The following is a 23,242-nucleotide window of genomic DNA, read 5'->3' as shown; positions in this document are numbered from 1 at the left end:
TAAACTTGTGTTTTTCCAGGAGCGCTTCCCCTTTGAATAAGGAGTTATGCAAATATTTGGCTTATGGCAGATACGTTTGGATTCTTGTCCCTCACTTTATAACAATTGAATACTGAAACAGGCGACTCTGGCAGGAGCCCCCTCATAAACTATGCTTTCTTTAACATATTTTAAAAGCAAATAATTTTGGTATTGCGGTCAGCTGCAGACATCATTTGTGCCTTAGCCAGGATATTATTTGAGAACTGTGAAGCTTGCTAGGTATGACATCCGTATATAAACCATGTGTTAGAAAGATATAAATTCAGTTTTGAAATATTTGTTAGACTGCTCTTGGCTTTCTGTCTGTGCCAAACATGTGTTCTGGTGACAGACGGAGTCGTGTGAGCCCTGAATGAAACACTTGGGTGTGTGTAGACCGTGTCTTCCAGCAGTTGGGTATAAAAGCCTCTGATTGCCTAGAGGTCTTTTCTTCACCTCTGCCCCCTGTAAATACGTCACCATGGTTATTCAGTCTTGAATTTAGTGTCATAGAAAAGATGTCTATCTGTGCTGTGAATTGACGAGTGTATTTGAGCCATTCTCATGTTAACTTTACATTTTAAAATTAGAACATTTTCCTGAATGAAGTTTTCTACCTTGTAGGCCTACAAACTATTCAAGGAAGCCTGGATCTGAGATTGTCAGGCAAAATAGAAGACATTGTGGAAACACAAAATATACATGGATACACCACACACACACACACACACACACACACACACACACACACACACACACAGAGAGAGAGAGAGAGAGAGAGAGAGAGAGAGAGAGAGAGAGAGAGAGAGAGAGAGAGAGAGAGAGAGTATAAGTTGCACAGGCTGTGCTAATACTAAAAAATTAATCATTGTTTTCCCAAAGTTTGGGTTTAGCTGAGCTCTTATGTTTTAATTTTCTAAATCTGATGACTTGACCTGGATCCAACTTCACTGTTCACTCTCAAACAGTGACTGTCATCGAGCTCCCTCCCCCCCCTCAGAGATGAGGGATTAGTGAGCTTGGAAATGTCTGTGAGACAGGCAGAAGCAATCAGTCGAGCCGTCTTGTAGAACAAGGAACATTCTATCAGAACAGAGCTTGAAGGTAGACAAAGCTCATGCTCTTACTGACTGGTCTCAGCTCTCCAGATATATATTCATCTCCTTCACTTCCTATCTTGTAGGCAGAGAGGAGACATAAGGGGGGGGGGCGCTGAAGAAAGGGAGTCTCTCACTAGGCATCTGTCTGTCTAAGCTGCCTTACTTTTCCTCTCCAGTCCTCTGATGTCAGAACTATCCCAATAGAAGCTTTTGGTGGCATCTCAGCCATGGTTGGGCTGTCCATCTGCTCAGAGTATGGTTTACCTCCAGTCTCTTCTGATAAATGCACTGCTTTTCATAGGCAGAAATGGATGGGACTCGGGGGAGAGACACCTAGGAGACAGAGGCTCAGGAGAGGCATCTCTGTCCTCGATCTACAATGCTAACTTTAAATCTTAAAAATTATTATTGTCATTGCTGTTGCTGTTGCTGTCGTTGTTGTTGTTGTTGTTGTGTGGGGGAGAGGAAGAAGGGGAGAGAGAGGGAGAAAGGGAGAGAACAAACACAATGTATGTGTGGGAGCATTTATGTCATGATGTGCATATGGAGGTCAGGGAGTTTATGCAGTCAGTTCTCTCTTTCCATCTTTATGTGGGTTCTGGGGATCAAACTCAGGTTATCAGGCTTTTCAGGCAAGTTCCTTTACCTGCTGAGCCATCTCTCAGTTCAAGTGCCAACTTTTTAAACATTGATTTGATGTTATTTCTGTTTGCGTGTGCAGGTAGGTATGTGCATGTGTTCATGTGTGTGCTAGTACAAGGGCACGTATTTTGGAGGGAGGTGCAGTGAGGATATGCACATATACATGGAGGCTAGAGCTCAACCTTGGGTAGCATTCCTCAGAGCCCATTCACCTTATTTTTTGAGGCAAGATATCTGGGGCACACTGGTTAAGCCAGACCCAGCAAAAGAGATAAGCACCCCTAACTACATCCAATCCTTCCAGGTGCATTCCTAGTGCTGGGGAAGGGCAGCCGTGGGAAAGTTTACCTCCTTACATTATTCCAGTGGTTTACCCTAATAATAATCAACAAGCACTCATTGTTTCTAAAATTCTTGCCTATAAAACTATATGGTATGGTCAGAAGCTAAGAGAAGAAAAGAGTGAGTGAGCTTGGGGCATTGACAGCTGTATCCTGCCCCAAGGCAGGGAACCGGGCTGGTATATCAGTGCCTATGCATGGAGAATAAAGGATGCCTTTAGAGCAACTAGTAAATTATTAGTGTGTACTTTAAACCAAGGCACCGATTCTCAGTTCTTTGGTCTTCATGTTCTGACTGGATATCTGTAGCCATCCTAGGAAGGGGCTAGCACTTCTTCTCTGTAAAGAGATCAGAATAAGAGCAGGTATTATGATAGGGGGGGAAAATCTTTAAAAGCTTAAAAGTTTAAAAGCTTCTAAATTAAGCAATTTTATTTGCACTTAGAAACCCCTAATTTAAAGCTAAGCAATTATTTGGAGATAGCAAATCATGCTGTTTAGTTTTAAAACTGAGTACGTGCCAGTTGATGCTATTAAACAGTGCTCCTATGGCCAGCCGTATGCCTCACAGATACTTGCCAAGTTGAATACATTAGGAGTTCTCTGAACTCAGGACTGGAATTCGATGTAGTAATAGTTTGAGTTGTTCTCTTTCACTATCCAAATTAGGATTTTTTTTCAAAGTTAACAGAACCAACAACTAGCAAACCAAAACCATTTTACACGCACATCCAGACTGCCTCATTTTTACACTTGGTCGTCAGGACCTAGGCCTGTCACCCTGGTGCCGTCACCCTCGCTGCTTCAAGCCCTTCTCCCAAGTTGCATTTGTTTCTTGTCCATTCCCAGTTCATCCCAAGCAAACCACAGGCGTCTCAAGAAGTGAATGGTGGGAAAGGAGGGAGAGAAGTGTCTCTTTCACTGCCTTTCCTAATTTGAAAGTTATTTCCTCATGGGAATGTATGGGATGTGCCTCTAAAACCATTATTTAGGTCGAAACTCTAAGTGTATTTTTCTCATGAAGAAAAAGAAGTATTCTAAATGGTATCAAAAGTCCCAACTACATCATGACTGGATAAGTATTTGAGGGCTGGCCTTAGGCAAGTCAAGAGGTCTATAGAAAATGAACTTGAAATGCCTGTAATAAACCCATGCTCTCTAAGTTCAGCTCTACTTTTGGGGGCTTAATGTGCCCTTGGCCAGCATAGCAGGTCAGAAAAAGCAGGATCTGGCTCCAGGGATGATGGTTTCTGTTATGGACCCTTACTTGCCTGCTCTGATCTTAATTTGGCTCCTAAAGGAAGCCTTCCTGCCGGGCAGATAATGAGCCAAATGTTTCAGCTGAGGACTAGGGTTGACACAGCACTTCTTTCTCATTAAAAAGAAGTAAATTGGAATTTTGGCTCATAAATAAGGCTCATGCGGATTGTGTTCTGAGTATCATCCTGCAAGGGAGCAAATATTGCCCCCACCTGCCAGAGCAGTGAAGCCAGTGTCAAGCCTTAGACCCTCACACCTACATCCTCACCAGCAACAACCAGCCATGGACAGTTGTGATTTGTTCCCCGGTGCTTCTCTGCATGAATATTTGTCTGTGCCTAGGGATATAGCAGGGAACTTGACAGTTAAAGCCTCTGCCCTTGGATATGCCCAGTTTTGATTAACTGTAAGGGAGTAGAGACAGACAAAAGGGTAAATAGATAAGTTTGTATCATAAGTTAATGAAGGAATTGAACAAGATGAAGGGCTGAAGAGAAACTGAGGCTGAGGGGAAGGGTACCCAAGTATGGTAACTGCTCTGAGGAGGCTTGGGGAGGGAGGGTCTCATGAAGGTTTAAGAACACAATTTTCTCTATATGAGAAAGGAGAAATGCAAAGACAGACATGTGGGCATCAAAAGGTGGTGGCAACAGAATAAGGAAGGTGGCACTTGCTGGAGATAACCTCTCCAGCTTGCTGCACTCGGAAGAGCATTTTATTGTATTCAGGGTTTCCTGGCCAGCCTGGCCAGTGTAGCTATCACTGTATAGATTGTCAACAGTGTGCATTTACTGTTTTTATAATCTGTGTTCAACACCGCATTTGCATTTGAGGAGGAGCTGCCATCCAAACTTCAGATGTATTATTGCTGCTAGGTGGAAAATGTTTCCAGTGTGAGTCAGCTTTACGCTGCTTATGTCTCCACACCCATAATTCAAACTTGGCCTTGGAAGGTCTGCCATGACCTGGACTTTGTCTCCTTTCTATAACCACAGCTTACCCCATTTTAACCACATGGATTTAGCCACACTAATTGTGTTCCGAGAACAGAATTAGACCCTTACTACTTATTCTCCAAACAAACAAACAAGTGACCAACCCCTGGCAGGCATTTTTCTCTTATCCGGTGTCTTTCTCTTAAGATTAGAGGGAGAACCTGTATGTGCCTCAAGCCAGTTTCAGGCATTGCCAGCTAATCTTCCTAGCACTTGATGCTGGGCTCTCAGATATCAGTACTAGCTTCTCAGAGAATCCCAAGGACAGCATCATTAGTAGATGTTAAACTGTACAATGGCAGTGTTCACTTTAGTAGTGATTTTAGAAGTCAGAAAGAGAACAAGAACCAAACACTCAACTGGACCAGTTGACCTGGTAAAACAAAGAGTATGTCAAAGAGGCCACCCACCCATGTAGCTTAGGGGGAAGTGGCAGATGATGGTGGTGCTGACATGATCAAAGGCTGGAGACAGAACCCTTCTTATTTTTAAGCATATTGGACAGGAGGCCACACTGCTGAGAAGACCAAAAGCAGCATACCCAGGAGATAGTTCAAGCTGTGCTTGGGTGAGATGGACACATGGAAAGAATACTGATTTGGGATTCATCAGCTTCAGAAATAAGAGTTCTCCATGGGGCAGTAAAGGAGATGGTTAGGAGAAGAGGGCAGGCTGGGGGAGATGGCTCGGCTAGTAGAGTGATGGCCATGTGTGGTGGTTTGAATGAGAATGTCCCTCACAAGCTCATTGTATGAACACTTGGTCTCTACTTGGTGGTGCCATTTGTGGAACCTTTGGGAGCTGGATCCTTGCTGGAAGAAATACATCAGTTGAGGCATTTATAACCTTCTCCTCACTTTCTGTTCCCTCTCTTTGCTTCCTATGTGCAGATGAGAGATACTCAGCCAGCTTACCGCTTCTGTTGCCATGCCATTACAAATGCTCCCTCTGGAACCACAAGCCAAAATAACCCTTCTACACATTGCCTTGATCATAGTGTTCTATCACAGCAACTACTACAGTACACGAGCATAGGGACCTGGTTTCAACACCTAGAACCTATGTAAAAAAATGCCAAGGTGAGGGCACACTTGTAATTCTGGCACCAGAGAGGTTTATAACCTCAATCAGAACCCTATGGCCCTGGAGTCAGGCTAGCTGACTGAGCCCTAAGCCAGTAAGAGACCCTACCTCAAAAATTAAGATGACCCCTGTGGAACAGCATCCATAGTTGGCCTAAGGTTTCCATACATATGTGCACTTGTGCACACATGCACAATCACCTTCCTGAACAAGCATGACCACACACATGCACACTCACACACACCATCTAACATCACATTTTAAAGAGTAGAAGACAAGATCTTGTCAGAGCAGGCAAATATGACATCATTAGGTTTTCCTGAAACAGGCCTGGGTTTGGCAAACGTAGTGTAAGATGCCAGATGGCAGAACCAGGATATTAAGTAGTACCCTTAGATGGTCCAGGGTTGTTGGGGAGCACTCTTCAATGGAGGGAAGATTTTATGGGCCACTCTTAGATGGAGCAAATCCAAGGTTCATTAAGCTTTATCAAAGATATTAGGGGTATTCTTAATTGGAGGAAGGATGTTAGAGAGCATCTTACATAGACTAAAGATGCTAAGGAACAGTCTTAGGGATAGAGCTTCTTGTAGCTATATAGTGACTTTCTCATTACTGTTTAATTCATTAAATGCAGTATTTTTTAAACTGTAGGTTGTGATTCCCTTGGGAGTTGTACAATCCTTTTACTGGGGTCATCTAAGACCTTCTGTAAACACATCTTTACATTATGATTCATAATAGTAGCAACAGTACAGTTATGAAATAGCAATGAAAATAGTTTATTTTGGGGGGGGGGGGTTCACCAGAATGTGAAGAGCTGTATGAAAGGCTTGCAGCATTAGGTAGGTTGAGAGCCACTCACTAATTTAATGCCTTAAAGTGGAGTACACTAGAATCCACAAATACCTACTCATGTCTTTTTGCTATTAATGTCTAAAAATCCTTTCTGGGCTATAAACTTTGATGCTTAGTTCCATTTTTCTCACTGAGTTACTTCTTACAAAGTAGGTTCAGAAGAATTCTGACATCCTTTGTTCCATAACCCCCCCCCCCACCTTCCACAAACTGTTACAAGTGAAGAGCTTCTCTTCTTCCAAGAGACAGTGGGATGATGGCATTTGAAATGTAGTCAGCTCTGCTTTTTCAGTTAATCCTGCTATTTATTTATGAGAAAAACCTATACAATCCCCTAGTCCTACCATTTGCCAAATGGGGCTTGTATGAGCCTCCACTGACCAGCCAAAGCTAGAAAATTAGAAGCTTTGCATTCCCTTCCTTTTCACACACGAGAGACTCATGAGGCCCAGCAAGCTTCATAGATGTGCAGTAGAGACAATGTGGATTTGGGGCATGAATCCATCTGCAACCTTTATTGGAAGCAATAGCTATCTTTTTCTGCATTTCAAATTGACATCCAAAACATCTCTGCAGAACTGTGATTGCTCCACAGAACTTGATTGCTCTTGTATCTAAATGGGCTCTGTCTTCTTCATGCTCCAGGCTGTGCCTGGTGGTGCCAGGAGAATTGTGGGACTTGTCATCAGGAGCCCAGATGATAGATATTTTTCCATTTTTTTCTCCATAATAAAAATAATATGTGCTGATTACAGAAAAATCAGGTCTGTATGAACATAAAGAAGAAAAACATAATGAATTCCTAGTGCCAGTGGCTCAAAGAAAACCAGCAGGACCATTTGGCTTCTTTCCAAACACTGATCTGGAAGAGCAGTCTGCCAAACTGAAGGGCATCAGGGACCCCTTCCACATCCATGACCTCAGGGCATCCAGGTCCCCATCTCCATCTGTGACCCCATGCTATTCTGCTGGTCCTCTTGGTAGATGATGGTGCCCTGTCTCAAGTAAGTTATAAAGGATTTGAGCCTCAAGAAATTCAGATTTCTTCCCCAAGGTCATATATATGTGGCATCTCTTCTGATTTTGGCAATACTGGGGTTTAAACAGAGGGCCCTGTACATGCTAGGCAAGCACTCAACCATTGAGCTACATTCCAGGTCAAAGGTGCATGTGGGTGTTTCTCACTCACCTGTGCCCAGGTTTTGTTTCAGTACCATTTTGTCAATATACCATGTGTCAGTCATGCCTTGAAGGTCCCAAAACCAAGTGGCAAGTCTTCCTTCACTTCTTTACTGTCTTATAGGCTAAATAAAGGCCAATAAAAGTTTGTTTTCTGTTCAGCCTCTTGTTTTTCTACTCTCTAGCATGCCCTAGAGTCCCGGAAGGAAATTCTAATTCCCATCCATCTGCCTTCCCAAACTCTAGAAAGCCTTGTCAATGCACCCCTCTGTGCTTAACTACAGCATCAATATCTCCTCTTCCTTCTGAATACATGTCAGTGTTGTAGGAGAAATGACCAGCAAACATTACAACTGTCTGGGATCTGGAGCCCTCAGTGATGTCTGCCTGGGTCCAAGCCTTCTTATACATGCTAAGCTCTTCCAGAAAATTATCCCTGCAAGATTCAGATTAGATTGTAAAAAGTTTTATGACTGGGGTATATTTTTTAACAGTTTTTACATTCGTGGAAACATTAGGAAGCTCATACAAATGCTTCCCAGTTACCCTACAGTTACTCCCAGCCCCCCCACTTCTTACATAAGCATCATATGCATATTTGTTGTAACTCTCATACAAGGATAATAATATCACCATAACATCAAGTTAGGTTCGACCTTATTCATGCTTTTTGTTGACTTTTACCCAGTGTGCTTTTCCTATCTCGGAGTCCATGTAGGAACCCACGGTGCATTTAGCTGGCATGTCTTCTTGGGTTCTTTCTGCCTGAGGTGTAGTATCTCAGATTGTCCTGGTGTTTTATGATACTTGGCAGTTTTGAAGACACCTGGTCAGGAACATTGTAGGATGTACCTTTGGGGGATGTAGCTTTTGATGAGATTGAGTTATATATGGTGTGTGTGTGTGTGTGTGTGTGTGTGTGTGTGTGTGCGTGTGTGTGTGTAATTGTGGATATGTGCGTGGGCTCATGTGCATGGAGAACAGAAGTATCATTTCTTGGGATCCAGCCACCTTTTAAATTTTTACTTATGTTTATTGTGTATGTGTGGATGTTTTGCCTGCATGTATGTACATGCATCCTGTGTGTACAGTGCCTATGAAGATCAGAAAAAGGGGTCATAGCCCCTAGAACTAGAGTTACAGATGATTGTGAGCTGTTATGTGGGGGCTAGGAATAGAACCCAGGCATATGCAAGTGCTCTTAATGGCTGTACCATATCTTCAGCCTCCACCTTGTTTTTTGAGACAGGGCCTCTCACTGGCCTGGTTAGGTTAGATGGACTGGCTTCTGTACCCTAAGTATTGACCTTTCTCTACTATCCCAAAATTAGGATTACAAACAGGTGACACTACATCCAGCATTTTTATATGAGTTCTGGAGAAGCGAACTTAACATCCCTGTGCTTTCATAGCAAGCACTTTACCTACTGAGCTATCTCCCTAACCCCAAAGTACAGGTTTTGAGGAGGAAGATGGCTCATGCAACATTCTGTCATATTATACCATGTCATATCAAGGGCATCTTCCACCCACATGGTGCACTTCTGCTGACGTTGGCTTTGATCACTGGGTTGGGGCAGAGCTTGTCAGTTTCCTCCACTGCGAAGCTACTCTTTTTAGCATCATCTGCCTTTGACTCTTTTGAGGATCGTTAAGTTGTATGTGTGCATTTTTAAATTGAACTGCTAATTTTCATGTAGAGAAGGTACAGATGGGATGAAAGGATGCTGCTGTGTTCTTCCTTAAGTTTGAAGATGTAAGTCTGAACAGAGTTTCTTTGTGTTAATGGGCACATCACCACCCCAGGACTCTGAAACAGGGAACCCCTAGATGGCTTCTGCCTGATTTGATGTAGGTCTTTGGTATTCAGGGCTAATAAAATGTTAAATGAGTTTCCAAGGCCTTGCCCTGGCTTTTTTTCAGCTTAAGATGACTTCTTCAACTTTTTTTTTTGTTAGTCTTTTTTAAAGTTCATCATAATTTCGTTTTGGCTCCTCCACCTGAGCCTCCTTTCTTAATTCCCTGTTGAGCATTGGTGGGAGTTTTCCTTTGAAGAACTCTGTGGGTGAGGCTTTGCTTCCTCTTGTCTTAACATTCTCACCAGTGTGTCTTCTCACTGGCAACTGAACCTTGACATTTTCGAGTTTTTAATATGAACTTCTGGCATTCACAGCAGGAGTTGCACAGCACAAAGTCTGGATGCCCAGATCCTTATGTCCTAGACCAAGTTCACACTTGTGGGTTTGTGAAAATCCTCTCTACAAGGCCTCATTTGTGATTCCTTAGTCCTGTGGGATCCCAAAAGGAGAGAGAATGATACTCTGAGAATTCCATCTCTCAGAGCAATGGTTCTCACCCTGTGGGTCATGACCCTTTGGGGATTGAATGACCTTTTTACAGAGGTCTCCTAAGACCATCAGAAAACACAAATATTTACATTATGATTTGTAACAGCAGCAAAATTACAATTATGAAGTAGCAACAAAAATAATGTTATGATTGGGGTCGTCACAGAATGAGAAACTGTATTAAAGGGTCGCAGCATTAGAAAGCTTGAGAACCACTGCCTTAGAGGGCAGCAATAAAGAAAACTGGCACATAAAGGAAAGTTTGGAAGCAGCTTAGTGGCTCCATGGTAGTGTATCCTACAGGTATGGTATCAGTCCCCATCTCTGGGGAAGTGAAATCTTAATCACTAGGATGCAATGGTTTTGGTTTGGCATGTCACCATGCTCCCCTTTATCAGACAGAAAGGAGAGATTGGGCCAAGCAAGAACAGGCTCAAACAGAAGCCATGTTCTGGGTGACTTTGGTTGTGGAAGATGGGTCATTTTGGGGGATATCTTCTTTGTCATCTTTTCTGTAACATTCAAAGCCATCATTGAAAGGATTCCTTTCTGAGGAGATGGGTCTATAGTTTATAACATCCTTTTTGACTACCCTTAATTGGGTCTGAAAATGGCAGAAACTAATAAAGAACCAGCAGAGTACACACACACACGCACACACACACACACAGAGAGACAGACAGAGAGACAGACAGAGAGAGAGACAGAGAGACAGAGACAGAGGCATGGGGGATGAGAGTTCATTCTTATAGAAGATAATTTGCATTAGAAATCAAAATAGCTACTGTGTTTTTTTTTTTTTTTTTCCCATGATGAAGCTTCTTTATCCACAGAGCAAATGGTGTGTTAGGTTTACCCAGGATCAAAGAAACTGGAAGCTTTTTCCCAGTATGAGCTGCCCACATTTCTTCTTTAGATAACAGTGAGTTTTGTCAATGCCCAAATACAGATTATAAAAAACAAACTGTATACAAACTGTGCATTTTATAAGGTCATATTTTCTGAATGTATGCATCATTCAAGACCTCCTTTTATGGTTTGTCAACAAGATAGCTGCATAAAATACATTGTGATATCTCACAGCTGTGTGTAATTCATCCTGTCTACCCATGCCGCACAAATAAAAATTTTATTTGTATCATCTAAAAGAAATACTAGTGCATAAATACATAAGCAAAGCTCATAAGAAACAGCCTCCTGACCACAGATCCCATGGAGGGGATATTGTGCAACCAATTAAAAAGCCCAGAGATGGCTCCATTATTCCTGTACACAGATCATAAACACTGCTCAGCAGATAGTACAGTTATGCAACTTCTCCAGAGCCTTGCAAAATGTCTCACAAGCATTGGCCCAGTCTGCCTTTAGATTCTCCTAGGAATATCTAGAAATAAAGTTTCTTTGTGAAGAACTTTGGAACCAAAAGAGAGCCTTAATTTGGATTCAGAAACTGGAAAAAAATGTAGGTGAAAGAGGAGAGTGTTTAATCTTGGGCACATTTGGCTTATAGGAAATCCAATAGCTATCATTCTCTGCCACCAAGAATGCCCAAGGAACTTGTCCTGAAAGGCTGAGGAAGTTCTTTCCATTGGGTTTGTTGGCTCTCAGGATGATCAAATCCAAGTTCCCCACCCACAGACCTTCCTTATGCTCCGAATGTCAAGGCATCTCTCCTGGGAGAACACGTGGTAACTGGCTTGATTACGGGACCACGTACCATCTGCTTCTATCTAAGACAGCAGCTCAGGTGGTCCGTAGAACATGCAAAGACCTTGCCTGAAGCATCTAAAGCCTGTGGAAAAGTCTACCAGGTCTTTCTCTGTCATGACTGAGAAAGTATGGGGAAATATTCTGTCTTCCTCTTGCTAGGGTTGAGTCCTGGGGAACAGATGATACCAATGTTAGATCTCTTCCTCTGTCCAGTTTATCAGGCTCCAGGACAAGTGGCTTTACCATCAACTACTTTAACAAATTAACTTGTATTGATAATTTAACTCAAAGCCTTTATGTGGCAAGGACCCTAAGATGCCTGTGCCCACCTGCACTTTGTGTGATCATTCCCTAGGCTGGTCATACTCAATTTGTCATTTAAAAAAAAAAAAAAAAGATTCACTTTTCTTGGCTAACGTGATCTTCCTTCCACTGGATCAGGAGAGTTCTCATCTGCAGATCTCAACTCATGCATTCCCCAAAGCCAACAATCCCCAAAAGTTTTCTCCTGGCGTCTCCCTCAAGAGTCTCATCTCTAGACACTCCCCTCATCGGTTTTTCCTTGCTATTGTCTTTTTCTTGAGACGATGTTGAATTTGCAGGATAAATTCAAACCTGATGCAGAGGATGCAGAATGCAGAGTTCCTCCCTCAGTCTCCTTTCATGTCACACGTGCTGCTCTCTGAACCAACCTCACAGGCCGAGTGCCTCTTCTGGCCATGCTTGGGATTGGAAGTTAATTCAAAAAATTTTGTCTAGATTCTAGAATATTTGAATATGCATATGTATTACTAGATATTTTGGAGATGGGATTCATGTATAAACACAAAAATTCATTTATATTTGTATAAAAGAAAAATTTTAGTACATATACATATAATATACATACATATACATCATATACATATACACATGTTTTTGTGTGCATGATAGAAGCTAGAGGTCTATATTTAGTGTTGCTATTGATTTTTCAAACCCTATTTTTAATGATGGTTCTTAAAAGCTTTAACCTCCCTTCTAGCTCACCACCTACCAGAGGTAATGGAAAAGAAAGGTTATTAGGATATGGGGACGTGGACCTGTTTAGAAAGGTTCCTTGGAGCAAATCCCATTTGCATTGTCAGGAAATCAGCAGTTCATTCACAGATCAGCAGCGGCAGCTCGATCCACTTGCAAACACTTCATGATATACCAGCATTTCCAGTTCAGTAGTGTTGGGATAACAGCCAGGCCTCCGCATGAGTCAGTAGGAGGGACCAGGACCAGCAGGGATGCCAGGAGAAGTTCTTTCAAGGAAGTGGACATCAGGGAAGACCAGAGACTATGAAGTGTTGCAGAGCTAGCTATGTAAGCAAACAAGCCTTCTTCACTGTTGTGTTTTATTTATACTCCCTCCAAACATCGAACGTCCTTCATGGGTCTTTCCTTGGCTTAGCAAAACTCCATGTGAGTCTGTATCAGCTGACATCACTCATCAGCCTCAGTCTGAGGAAGCAGCAAGAAGCTGTCAGCACACCACCAAGGGTTTGTGTGTGTGTGTGTGTGTGTGTGTGTGTGTGTGTGTTTCTCTCTATGGAGTTTCAACAAATGGAGCTCAACAGTGCATGTAAGGGGAACCAACATATGCACATCATTATCAAAGAATCCTTCATCACATATCCTTTCATACACTTGCTTTAACAGAACACCATTTCACCTGTGTCCACTTCAGTGAAACAGTTCTTCATGTATCTGCTTTAGCAAAACATCCTTTCACTTGTATCCACTTCAGGAAAACACTCCTTCACGTGTTTGTCCCAGCAAAACCCCATCCAACACAACTGTCTTTCCAAAGAACTCAGTTTCCACTTCAGTTGAGTCCTTTCCTCTATTTATTTCCAAACTACTATTGTTGTTATGTTATCATTTTCTTGCTGAGTCCAGGACTCACTGATTGGCTAGACTGGCTAGCCAGTGAACTGCAAGGATCCATCTATGTCTGCCTGCCTTATACCGCCATCCCTTGCTTTCATATGGGTACTGGCAATCTGAAATCAGATTCCTAATTCTTGCATGGAGGCACTTTATGGGATGAGCCATCTCCAAGTGCCTATTTAAACTCATCTTCTGCATATACTTAATCACATTCAGTATTAGAGTATCTGCATCATGACTGTTACATCAGTAGAAAGGAGTCAGGCACAGAATTTTACACTAATGGCAGAATCTCAAGTTCAAGAACGTCTGTGTGGGGATTGGTTTCAGAGTCTGAATTTTCAGATTAAGGATGCTCTGCTCATATTCATTCTACAGTCTCTGGGCCATGTATGTCCACCACAGGGTAGTTCCTTCTATGTCCATATGTTAGACACAGGACTGATACTGCCGTGTCTTCTGCAGTGGAGTGTATTTAAGAGACCAGGGTTTCCATACTGCAGACACAATGGGCTTTCTGAATAGAAGCATATGAAGGGAGCACTGGAGATGATGACAACAATGGCAATGACAATGAGACAAGGAACCCTTGCTTGCAAGCCCTTGATGCACAACCTGTGAGCCCCTGGAGGCCACCAGATGAAGACACAGATTGCCAGCATGATTTGTAATTGTAAAATGTAAAACAAGGTGGATTTCTGACCGCCCCGTTCTTTCTTTTTAGCTCATGTTCCCCTGATATGTTCAGATGTCACCTCTGACAGACAAATTCATCTCTGAGCATTTGTGTTGTCTGGGCATGGTAGTAGTTTCTTTTCTCGTTGTAACTAAATACTTAACAAAAGCAATTTAGGGAAGGAAGTGCTTCCTTTTTGAGTCCACAGCTCAAGGGAATGGTCCGTCATGGCAGGAAAGACATGGATATATAGTCAGGAGTCTAAGGCTCCTGGTCCCATTGCATCCACAGTGAGGAAGAAGTTGAATGTTGTTGCTTAGCTCACTGCTTTCTTTTTATTGCATCTGGAACTCCAGACATAGGAAGATGTCAATGACTTTAGGGTGGGTCTTCCCACCTCAACTAACCTGATTATAACCTCCCTCTCAGACATGCCTAGAGGCTTCTCTCCTAGCTCTTGCTAGCCATCTCAGCACTTTTGCCACCCTCCCTACCTTACCTGACATATGTCCACGTTCTTTTCTCCCTCTTTCCAAGATGGCTGAGGTACCCGGTACATTTCTCTGCCTCTGGACATATTCCTGACTTTTCACCCCATGCTACTCAACAACCAGGAGTTTAGAAAGCTTGAGACCAGCTTGAGATTGTTCTGGAAAGGCTACAGGAGACAGTTAACGTTCCAGTAGTAATCCTTTTGTAACCTGACTATAACTGCAGACTTCCACTTCGAGAATGATAAAACGGTGTGGATTTAGAAGTATTAAGGGGATTGTAAAATGTCTAGGATTAAAATTTCAATACCGTTTGTGCCCCATAAATATGAAGTCTTTAGTAACTTGAAACTGTGCGATTATGACTCAAGTCTGAAAATCATGAATTCTGGCTGAAGAAATGGGAATAACACGTGGGGGAATCTGGTCCCATCCCTCACCTCCAGGCCCATGCTGTGAGCCCACCAAATAGCAAGTGTGTGACCTCATAGGCGAACAAGTCCAGAGAAATCACCATGCTGGCTATGAAAACGATACACCCTCCAGAAGAGAAAATGTTATTCTTTCCATTGGGTTTGCTTATGGAAATGGGGCAGAATTGAACCTGTGGCCTGTCAGCCACCTCAGACAAGACTCTAAGAGACAAGTGCATTGGATAGTTTTTCAAATGACTTTATTTAAAAATAAATAAGTGAATAAACCAGTCTAGTCAGTCTGAACTGGCAAATTAATTTTATCTATAGAATCACTTACCAGTGCATATAAAATTAGACTTCCTAAGTGCCCAGAGGAGACTTGGCGTTGGGTCTAACATATTCACTGAGACTTAAGTAAATGGATTTAGTCTTAATACAGTTAAGGCCTTGGGACTTTTAATAGAGTTGATCTTAAGTGAACCACTAATTTATCATTTTTAAAAGTCACTGCACATGCACTCTGGTTGCTAATTTAAGGACTGAATTATATACTTTGCCTGAACTAATAATCCAACATGGATTACAGAAAAATTCAATTTGTTGTCTTTAAGGTACAATATTTTAACGTTGAAATTGACAGAGAATTTATTCATTCTTAATGCCTATGGTGATTTAATGAATTCTAGCGTTTCCCTGGGCTCTCTCAACTTCCAAGTATTTTCACTGTGTCATTTTTGTAATAAGCTTCTGATGCCAAATTCCTCCACCAGAATGAAAACCCAGCTGCTTTTCTTTTGATTCAGGGGTGAGTTCGTGGGACCAGAGAGGAGCTTACGAAGTGGCCAGAGTCTCCCTTCTGAGCAAGGACCCTGGGATCCCAGGACAGAGCATCCCAGCCAAGGTCAGATGCTGTCTGTCTGTCTGTCTGTCTGTCTGTCTGTCTATCTATCTATCTGTCTGTCTTCCTTTCTTCCTTCTTCCTTCTTCCTTCTTTCCTTCCTTCCTTTCTTTTTCACCTTCAGCTTTGAGATACCAGAAGTTTCAGAATTGTGTTGACCAAACTGTTATTCTGTTCATGCTTTGTCTTTACTCATTTCAGCCTAAAAACTTTGTCCCTTTGAAATAAGAGCTCTGTTCTTAACGGGAGTTAAAATGAGTCTAATTCTGGTGGGGCAGCTGTAATGAGAGGCTCACCAATGATAGCATCTACTGAGATTAATTTGGGAATGGAGGGGAGAGATGACTCATTAGTTAAGGCCCTTTGTTGCTCTTACTCAGTACCTGGGTTCAGTTCCTAGCACTCATGTCAGGTGGCTCACAACCATCTGTGACTCCAATTGTATGGATCTAACATTTCCTTCTGGCCTCTGTAGTCACCAGTCATACAAATGGTGAACGCACATACCTTTAAGAAAACATTTATATGCATACAATAGTACATCAGTAGTAATGCCTTTTTCAAAAAAATATCTGAGGGGCTGCTGAGAATGTAGCTTAGTGATGGAACATTCATCTAGCCTACATGACAACCTGGGTTCAATTCCTAGCACTGGAAAACAATTTTCCAACCAAATGCCAAAGGTTACAAGACATAACCTCTGCATTCAGTTTACTTGAATGACAAACTATTTTTTGTATTTATGTCAATATAATCAACATTTTGGTTTTTCCCAATCAGTTATTAATAAAAATGCTTTTATACAACAACAATTCACCATGAGTTTTAATACAGTCTAAACCTTGTTTGTTTTTGACATGTTTGCTTTGCACCTTTTGTGATATAACATAAACAATAGGAATTTTGCCAATTCACACTTTGGTGAGTTTCATCTGCCAAGCAGACATGACTTTCTTAAATTTCAGAATACATAGCAACAGAAGATGATGAAATCTATAGAAACCTGAGTCCTAAGGAGAGATCACGCTGATGGGTTTGCCCTGGTGTTCTATGCAAGTATTTTTAGATCATTTTTCATGATAGAAAACAGACTTTTAAAAAAAAGTATCAGGCTGTAGAAATCCCATGTAGCTTTCCAGAACAGTCACTGGGCCCCTCTGTATGGGGACAGATGGGATGATTTATATCTTCCATTTATCTCCTGGAAAGCATGCATTTGAAACTGTTTTAGGAGAGGTTAGTGGTTTGGCTAAAGGAGCCAAGTATCCAATCTGCACTTAGGGGAAAAAATCTGTTTTGTAGAGGTGGTCCCAAATTGTATGTATTGGAGGACAAGGAAGCATGTTGGCACTCACTGATGCTGTTTCCTAGAAGAAAAAAACAGATAGAAAAAAAACCCCATCATGCTATTGGCCAGTCATATTAGGAAATGATGAATGAGAAGAAGAGAAATATAGTACTTAACAAAGAATATATATATATATATATATATATATATATATATATATATATACTAAAATATTTATAGGCACTGGGTTAGCAGAGTGGGTAAAGAGGCTTGCTGTCAACCTTGATAACTTGAGCTCAGTTTCCAGGACCCACGTGGTAGAAAGAGAGAAACCCATTCTTTCAAGTTGTCTTTTTACCTCTACACACACACACACACACACACACACACACACGGTTTCTGGGTGGTGGAAAGTGTGATAAGGAGTTTCCCAGGAGTATATTTGTAAGACTCAGTGTTTATAAGTACAAAATATCTGTTTAGATTTGAAATTTAGCTCAACAGTGAAGGTTTTGGTTTTTTTTGTTTTGTTTTTTTTTTGTTTTGTTTTGTTTTTTGTTTTGTTTTTTTGTTTTTGTTTTTTTTTTTTTTTAGTATAAGTATATTCTATATAATTTTTGGAATATACATGTCCTACAAAGGTCTTCATGCCCCGGTATGGTTCATTAGAAGTGCAGGTCTGGCTGGCTATCCTGTGTTTTTTTATGTATCACCAGTCTTGTGTGAACTAGTACAATGAGCTACCATGTGGATGGTTCATCACCATTAGTAACAGCCAGGTTGGTTTTGTTCTGGCTTCTGGCCCTGGCTTCATCTTTTGTGTTCATTGGCCCTCTAGCAGGTGTCATGAGGCATACATAAGGAGAAAGTGGTACATCATTTCTGACCAAGTTCTTCTTTCATAAGATGGTCTGCATCACCAGAAACTAGGAAGCACTGTTTGATACAGTTTCTGATTCCTGTGGGATTCTGCTCCAGAAGTAGAACCATAAGGGGGATGAGCTAAAGTAAATTGCATTCAAGTGACTCCATAATATTGGCAGTATTTAAGAGAATGGGGACAGAGGTGAGTTGGTGACAGCTTTTCTTAGTGTTTGATGCTACAGGTTAACACATTAAGTTGTGACATTAACATTACGTGGCCATAATTGCAACACATACTCACATGTGGGTAACTGGCAAAGCTCTGTAAGAATGGGGTAAATGTAGATTGTTTATCAATGTGGCATCCATGCAATGGACACATCTGTTTGATCTGGTTAGTGTCTGCAGTTATTTATCTGCCCCATTTATCAGCAGCAGTCAAGAACTGACTTTGAAACTACATCAACACAGTAACTCTCCACACAAGTCTACCAGTAAATTATTTGTAAAGCCTACATGGTACTCATTGCGTTTCTGAACAGATTTGTATTTTCCTGTCCCCTGCTCATTTTTAAAAGTTCACCTTATGCAGTGGGCACTGGGGATATGGTCAACAAAGGAGGCAAGCAAGCCTTTGCCCCCTTGTACCTTATATTCCAGCGAGGGACATATAAATAAATTCAGATTGTAATTCAGAAGGAAAGAGTACTAGGCATCTACTGGGAGGTACATTGTGGTCAAACGACCAGGAAAGACCTTCTAAGAGATACAAGATTTTTACCTTTTCCACTGAGTTTCATAGAGCTAAGGGTGTAAACAGTTTATATTCAAGGAACAGGAAAGAGCTGGATTTATAACCAGCACACTGTGCACAGTGGGGATATACCATCTCACATTTGGGTCACTAGCTGTGAGAAAGTTGGAGCAGCATCAAGAAAGAGGAGGCAATAGTAAGAACTGGTCAGACTGGAGAATATTATCAGGGAGTGTCAGATATACCTGCAAGTATATTAACAAAGTTAAAGATACTCCCTGTTGTCTGGGCCCTGGCTACACAGAAAGAACTGCCACCATGGACACCCTCAGGGAGAAAGGATCCCCATTTAATATGGTTTTCCCACATTATCAATGTGCCTTGTTCACTGGCTCTCAGTCTGTGTATATATCAGGACTGCCCAGAAGTGTATTATCAATGATCGTTCCCTTTTGGCTCAGGAGAAGACACAAGAATCGTTCTTCTTTTTTTTTTTTTTCTAGATATTTTATTTACACTTCAGATGGCATCCCCTATCCCCATTCCCCCCACCCCCCTTAGGAAACCCATATCCCATGCCCCCTTTTCCTTTTTGCATTTATAAATTTTTTTTAAATGTTAATCATAGGCTTTATAAGTTTGGAATTGTTAAGTCAGAGGTGTAACCCACTGACTGACCTAGATATAACAACTATCTTTGACTGGTGGAGATACATGAATATCTGCTTCCCTGTCTCCCCCCTCTTTCTCTCTTTCATCACCTAGCTTCTCCTCTCTTTCTTCTTCTCCTCTTCTTACTCCCTTTCTTCCTCTCAGTACTCCTCCTACCTTAGCTCCTCCTACACATCACCCTTCTTGTTAAAATGAAACTTTTCTCTCAAAATACAATTAGAGCATAATTATGCCAATTTGTACCAGTGAGGTACAGGATAGTCCTAATACCCAGTCCATCCTTTTGTTGACTAACCAGCTCCTCTGTCATCTATTCTAAATAGAACATTTAGTTCTGAATCTGGCTTTAGGATGAATGTCAGCTGACGACCATCCACTCAAATCTTTTCTCTTAAGGTCAATAGCTATATGTTTTCAACCCCATCAGAAATCCAGAATGACTGAGTTAACTATAATTGTGGGAAGCACAAATCGTAGTTTCTAAAACTTAGCCAATTTATAGAGACCTCTGACCACCTGGACACTCGCTCTACTTCAAAACGTTGGAGCATCTGTTCTTCTGCCTTCTGGTCCAGGATCTTCTGACAGACCTTAGTGCTGCAGAATTATTAAAGGCTGATTACTCTGTCTAGGCAGATATAATTAGTCGACTATTCTGCAAGTGTGTCCTTTTCTGGACAGTAATTTGTCTGTAGAAGGAAAGTGGCAATTCTTGCCTAGTGGCTGTCTCACCACAATTGGAGTAACTCCAAGGATGCTCAATTTCTTCTTAGAATTCAATATAGGAAGCTGTCCGGAGCAGACAGGTCTCTAATGAAAATGAACATTAATACTGAAATGTTTGTCATGTCAATTCTAAGGATTTCTGATGTTTTGAAAACCAGCTATCCATGTAAGGTAATCTGGACTGTTGCCTGTTAACTCCACTCAGCTATTTCTAAATAAAACATAGAGAACACCCTTATAATAAACTCCAAGTCATGAATTTGCTATAGTCCCTTAACTCACAGGCTGACCATCTCAAATCAGTTAAAAAAAGTTAAAGAAGGACTGGGTCTAAGCTTTGTATTCCTAAATGTGTTATACTGGTACAATGCCTATGAGAGTAACAATATTCGTCTCACTCTTATATCACTAAGAAGCTCATGCCAATGAAAACCTTAAAATTTGTAAACAAAGTAAATTGGTGCCATTTAAGAATTTATATCTTCATCTTGATATTAATTATACAGATTTCTACTAATAGGTTATGGCTATGCAATAAACCCTAGCTAATCCTCTCTATTCTGACAAAACCACTACTTTTCCCTAGAGAGACAGCCCAACATTTACCACCTTAGTCCCCAAGCCCAGGGAATAGGGGCGCTGACTCTTCATTAGCTTCTTCAAGCTGATTATGGGCGTTGAGATATTAGAAGAGGAGTGTGGGGGGGGAAGCAAATTGACAATCCTCTGATGCTGTGTCTTTGCTGCCTCCAGATGGAATTCCCGGACCTCAGAAGTTTGAGCAGGTCTGCCCAGCTTGCTTGTTGAGTAGATACACCAAGGCTGATCATTCTGCAATATACAATTCTCAAAACAAATTTTAGTATCAAGATAGTTTTTTTTTTAAAGAGGGCTGACATTTTATTAAGACTGTTGGTTCTACCAGCTTTTCTATTCTTTCCCCTCTTTTATTGGATATAATATTTACATTTCAAATTTTATCCCCTTACCATATTTCCCCCACCACCCAGGAACCCCTTATCCCATCCCCCCTCCTCCTGCTTCTATGAAGGTGTTTATCCACCTACCCCCAGGCCCCCTCTGCACCCTCAGATTCCCCCCCCTCAGTGCTCAGCCTTCAGGGTATCATTGACCTTGACTTCCACCTGTGCCCAACAAGGCCATCCTCCCCTACATATACTGCTGGAGTCATGTGTCTCTCTATATGTGCTCCTAGGCTGGTGGTTTAGACCCTGGGGAGCTCTGGCTGGTTGGTATTGTTGCTCTCCTCACGGGGCCACCAGCCCTTAAGGTTCCTTCAATTTACTCTCTAACTCCTCCATTGGGCACCTTTGATCAGATTAATGGATAGCTGTGGGTATCTGTCTCTGGGTATGTCCGACTCTGGGAGACCTCAAAGGAGATAGCCTTATCAGGCTGCTGTCAGCTTTCCCATCCTGACATCCCTATCAGCATCTATTTTTGGTGACTGCCCATGGAATGAATACCCAGATGGAATGGTCTCCCTACAACCCCCCCTTCAGATTCTGACCCACACTTTGTGTCCATATTTGCTCCCTTGGGTATTTAGTTACTCCTAAGAAAGACCTAGGCATCCTCACTTGTTCTTTCTTCTTCATGAGCTTCATGTCGTCTGGTAGTTGAATCTTTGTTGTTTCAAATTTTTGGGCTAATCTCCGCTTATCAGTGAATAAATACCATGTGTGTTCTTTTGTGATTGGGTTTCCTCACTCAGGATGATATTTTCTAGTTCCATCCATTTACCTAAGAATTTCTCAAATTCATTATTTTTAATAGCTGAGTAATATTCCATTGTGTAAATGTACCACATTTTTTGTATCTATTCCTCTGTTGAAGGGCATCTGGGTTCTTTCCAGCTTCTGGCTATTATAAATAGGGCTGCTATGAACATAGTGGAGCATATGTCTTTGTTATTTGTTGGGGCATTTTCTGGGTATATGCCCAGAAGTGGTATAGCTGGGTCCTCAGGTAGTGCTATGTCCAATTTTCTGAGGAACTGCCAGACTGACTTCCAAAGTGGTTGTACCAGCTTGCAACCCCACCAACAATGCAGGAGTGTTCCTCTTTCTTCACATCCTCGCCAGCATCTACTATCACCTGAGTTTTTGATCTTAGCCATTCTGACTGGTGTGAGGTGGTATATCAGTGTTGTTTTGATTTGCATTTCCCTGATGACTAAGGGAAATACTAATAGGTTATGGCTATGCAATAAACCCTAGCTAATCCTCTCTATTCTGACAAAACCACTACTTTTCCCTAGAGAGACAGCCCAACATTTACCACCTTAGTCCCCAAGCCCAGGGAATAGGGGCGTTGACTCTTCATTAGCTTCTTCAAGCTGATTATGGGCGTTGAGATATTAGAAGAGGAGTGTGGGGGGGGGGGAGAGCTGTCACTGCTGCTGCTGCTGCTGACTGAAAGAGTGTGTGTGGATGGGGGTGAGATGGGGATAGGACCTTGCTGGAGTTACAGAGCTTCCTGCTTTCTGTTGGTGAACTGGTTGGCATTGCTGTGACATGGCATTGTCTCAGCACTCTCCCTCATCTTGGGGGCATTGTAAGCCTGAGAAAGAATACAGTGACTTTCAGAATAATCTGGGGCTGATGACTAAGGATGTTGAGCATTTCTTAAGGTGCTTCTAGGCCATTCGAGTTTCCTCAGTTGAGAATTCTTTGTTTAGCTCTGTACCTCATTTTTTAATGGGGTTATTTTGTTGTTTGGCGTCTAATTTCTTGAGTTCTTTGTAAATATTCGATATTCGCCCCCTATCGGATGTAGGATTGGTAATGATCTTTTCCCAATCTGTTGGTTGCCGTTTTGTCTTGTTGACAGTGTCCTTTGCCTTACAGAAGCTTTGCAATTTGATGAGGTCCCATTTGTCGATTCTTGATCTTAGAGCATAAGCCATTGGTGTTCTGTTCAGGAACTTTTCCCCTGTGCCTAGGTATTCGAGGGTCTTCCCCAACTTCTCTTCTAATAGTTTCA

General features: G+C 41.8%; 1 protein-coding gene across 1 annotated transcript in view; it reads left to right on the top strand.

The window, feature by feature from the left end:
* Positions 1-23,242, top strand: part of Adam12 (ADAM metallopeptidase domain 12) — a 328,831-nt gene that overhangs the window by 32,821 nt on the left and 272,768 nt on the right. The window contains exon 2 of the mRNA XM_034485928.2: positions 15,838-15,935. Within this exon, the coding sequence (XP_034341819.1) occupies positions 15,838-15,935 (98 nt within the window). The remainder of the gene's footprint in view (positions 1-15,837; positions 15,936-23,242) is intronic.

Source organism: Arvicanthis niloticus, chromosome 1, assembly GCF_011762505.2.
Source record: "Arvicanthis niloticus isolate mArvNil1 chromosome 1, mArvNil1.pat.X, whole genome shotgun sequence".
NCBI lineage: Eukaryota > Metazoa > Chordata > Mammalia > Rodentia > Muridae > Arvicanthis > Arvicanthis niloticus.
This window is presented reverse-complemented; position numbering and strand designations above follow the sequence as displayed.